Source organism: Perkinsus marinus, assembly GCF_000006405.1.
Source record: "Perkinsus marinus ATCC 50983 genomic scaffold scf_1104296977982, whole genome shotgun sequence".
Classification (NCBI taxonomy): Eukaryota; Perkinsozoa; order Perkinsida; family Perkinsidae; genus Perkinsus; species Perkinsus marinus.
This window is the reverse complement of record NW_003199977.1, coordinates 1-1,970: the sequence shown is the minus strand read 5'-3', so window position 1 is coordinate 1,970 and position 1,970 is coordinate 1. Positions and strand designations below refer to the sequence as shown.

General features: G+C 47.9%; 1 protein-coding gene across 1 annotated transcript; it reads right to left on the bottom strand.

Moving 5' to 3' along the window:
* Positions 1–449: 449 nt before the first annotated feature.
* On the bottom strand, positions 450–1,442 carry Pmar_PMAR008810 (thermitase, putative; the record flags this gene model as incomplete). The annotated part of the gene is made up of 1 exon (XM_002764337.1): positions 450–1,442. A coding segment is annotated over one exon (993 nt), but the record flags the coding sequence as incomplete, so codon positions are not given.
* Positions 1,443–1,970: the final 528 nt, after the last annotated feature.

The window sequence follows — 1,970 nt, the reverse complement described above, 5'->3', positions numbered from 1 at the left end:
AACTGCAGCTTGATGATACTTATCCGATGTGGAAAATATTCACCGTAAGCTCAGCTAAGGGATTCCTTCACCCGAGAGAGACACATTGTGTGCTACGGGAGATTGGGACAGCGATCGATGATGATGCACCAGCATCTCCCAGAACAATTCATAATTGGAACACCGATCCAATACTTGTCTACTGAAGTAAGACCGACCCAGGCACAAATTCACGACGCGAATTCGAAACTCAACAGTTGGGCGTAAAGAATCATCTTTATCAAATCCTCAGCGTCATGATGATCAGGTCTGATGATCAGACCTTCACATTTACAATGGATGAATCGAATAAATTGATAATCTATCCAGCAAAAGACAGACCAGCGAGCTAGACGAGAGTTCACTGAACAAGTTATCAATAACTCGGTGTCATTGACTCCATCATCATGAGACGGAGTCAGAGTAAAAAGTTAAACCTTCTTCCTTCCAAGTATCTTATTGACAGCCGCCGCAGCATTCACGCGGCCGAAGGTAAGGGTCTCTACCCCTTTACTGTCCTTGACACCTTGGGTGGCCGTATCTTTGATGATACTTTTGATGTAAGCAGGGGTCAGCTTAGTCTTCAGAGAAGGTTCAAGGCTGTAGAGCATCCCAGCTATACTTGCTACAATAGCGGCGGCACCCGAAGTACCCGAAACTGTCTTATATCCCCCTTTGAGATCAGTTGTAACTATTTCGTTACCTGGAGCGGCAATGTCAACAGCTGAACCGAAATTGCTTCCATCCGTAAGCTGCATGTTGGGACCATACGTTGCAGCCACACATAACACTCCATCAGCGGGTGAACGGCCGAAGGAACAAGGGAAGTCTGGATTTATGTCCAAATCGAGGTGCTTATTCCCTGCCGTGACGACAACGAGCATGCCAGCTGCATTTGCTTCCTGAATCTTGTCGGTAACGAGTTGGGAACTCTCTGAATCGGAACCTTCCGTCATGAGAATAACTTTCACATCATCTTTCGTCCCATTGATCAGATAGGTGAAAGCATCCGCCATTGCGGGAAAACTCGGAGCTTCACCGTCGAATATGGGCAGTATGCGCACACTGTCCAGAATGCCCGCCAAACCGATCATGTTATTTCTGATAGCACCAATGATGCCAGCCATGTTGGTTCCATGATGTCCTCGAGGACTGGTATCATCATTCTTATCAATGACGTTGTAGCCCTTGATGACGGTACCCTCCAAGTCAGGGTGAGTGGCCTCGATTCCGTCGTCAATAACTGCGATGGTCACAGATGTCCTCTTGGCAATAGAGTCCAGGATACCCCAAGCCTCCGGTACAGAGATGGCCTCAAGATAAGCCCACTGCATGAAATAGAATCGGTCGTTAGGATCGCCGTTCACAGGACCGAGCGCACTGGAATGGCCACTTTCGTCCACTTCTGCTTCAACGTAGAGAAGCTCGCACGAGAAGAACCAGAGTGATGTTACGAGGAGTTTCATTGTAAGCCACTAGGATGATCAATTCGTTGTGCTTCGGCGTGTCGAAGTGTACGCGTGAACTACCTCTTTTGACTGGCACATTTGTTCGCGCACGTGGATTTTTTTTCGCGCGCGGCACATTGTTTGGGATCCCTGACGATGGATCTGAGCTTCTTTCCGAAAGAATCTTTCGTCATCCACGGGATTATAAAGCAAGTCGAGATAGCACAAAACCTCGATACGCCTCGTGTCCTCGAGTTTCCAACGGCGATTGAAGAGAGTTCTCATTGTTCGGAACCCCTGACGATGGATCTGAGCTTCTTTCTTCATGCGCGAGATTGGAAAGCAAATCAATATCGCGCACAAGTTGTGCGCGATCATACGCGGTTTACGACTGTGCGGAACAACCTCGATACGCCTAGTGTCCTCGAGATTCCAAAGAGAATTCGGGTGGTCCGATCAACCAGGTGAATAGATATTTCACACTTCCGTTAGTTTTAGGTCTTC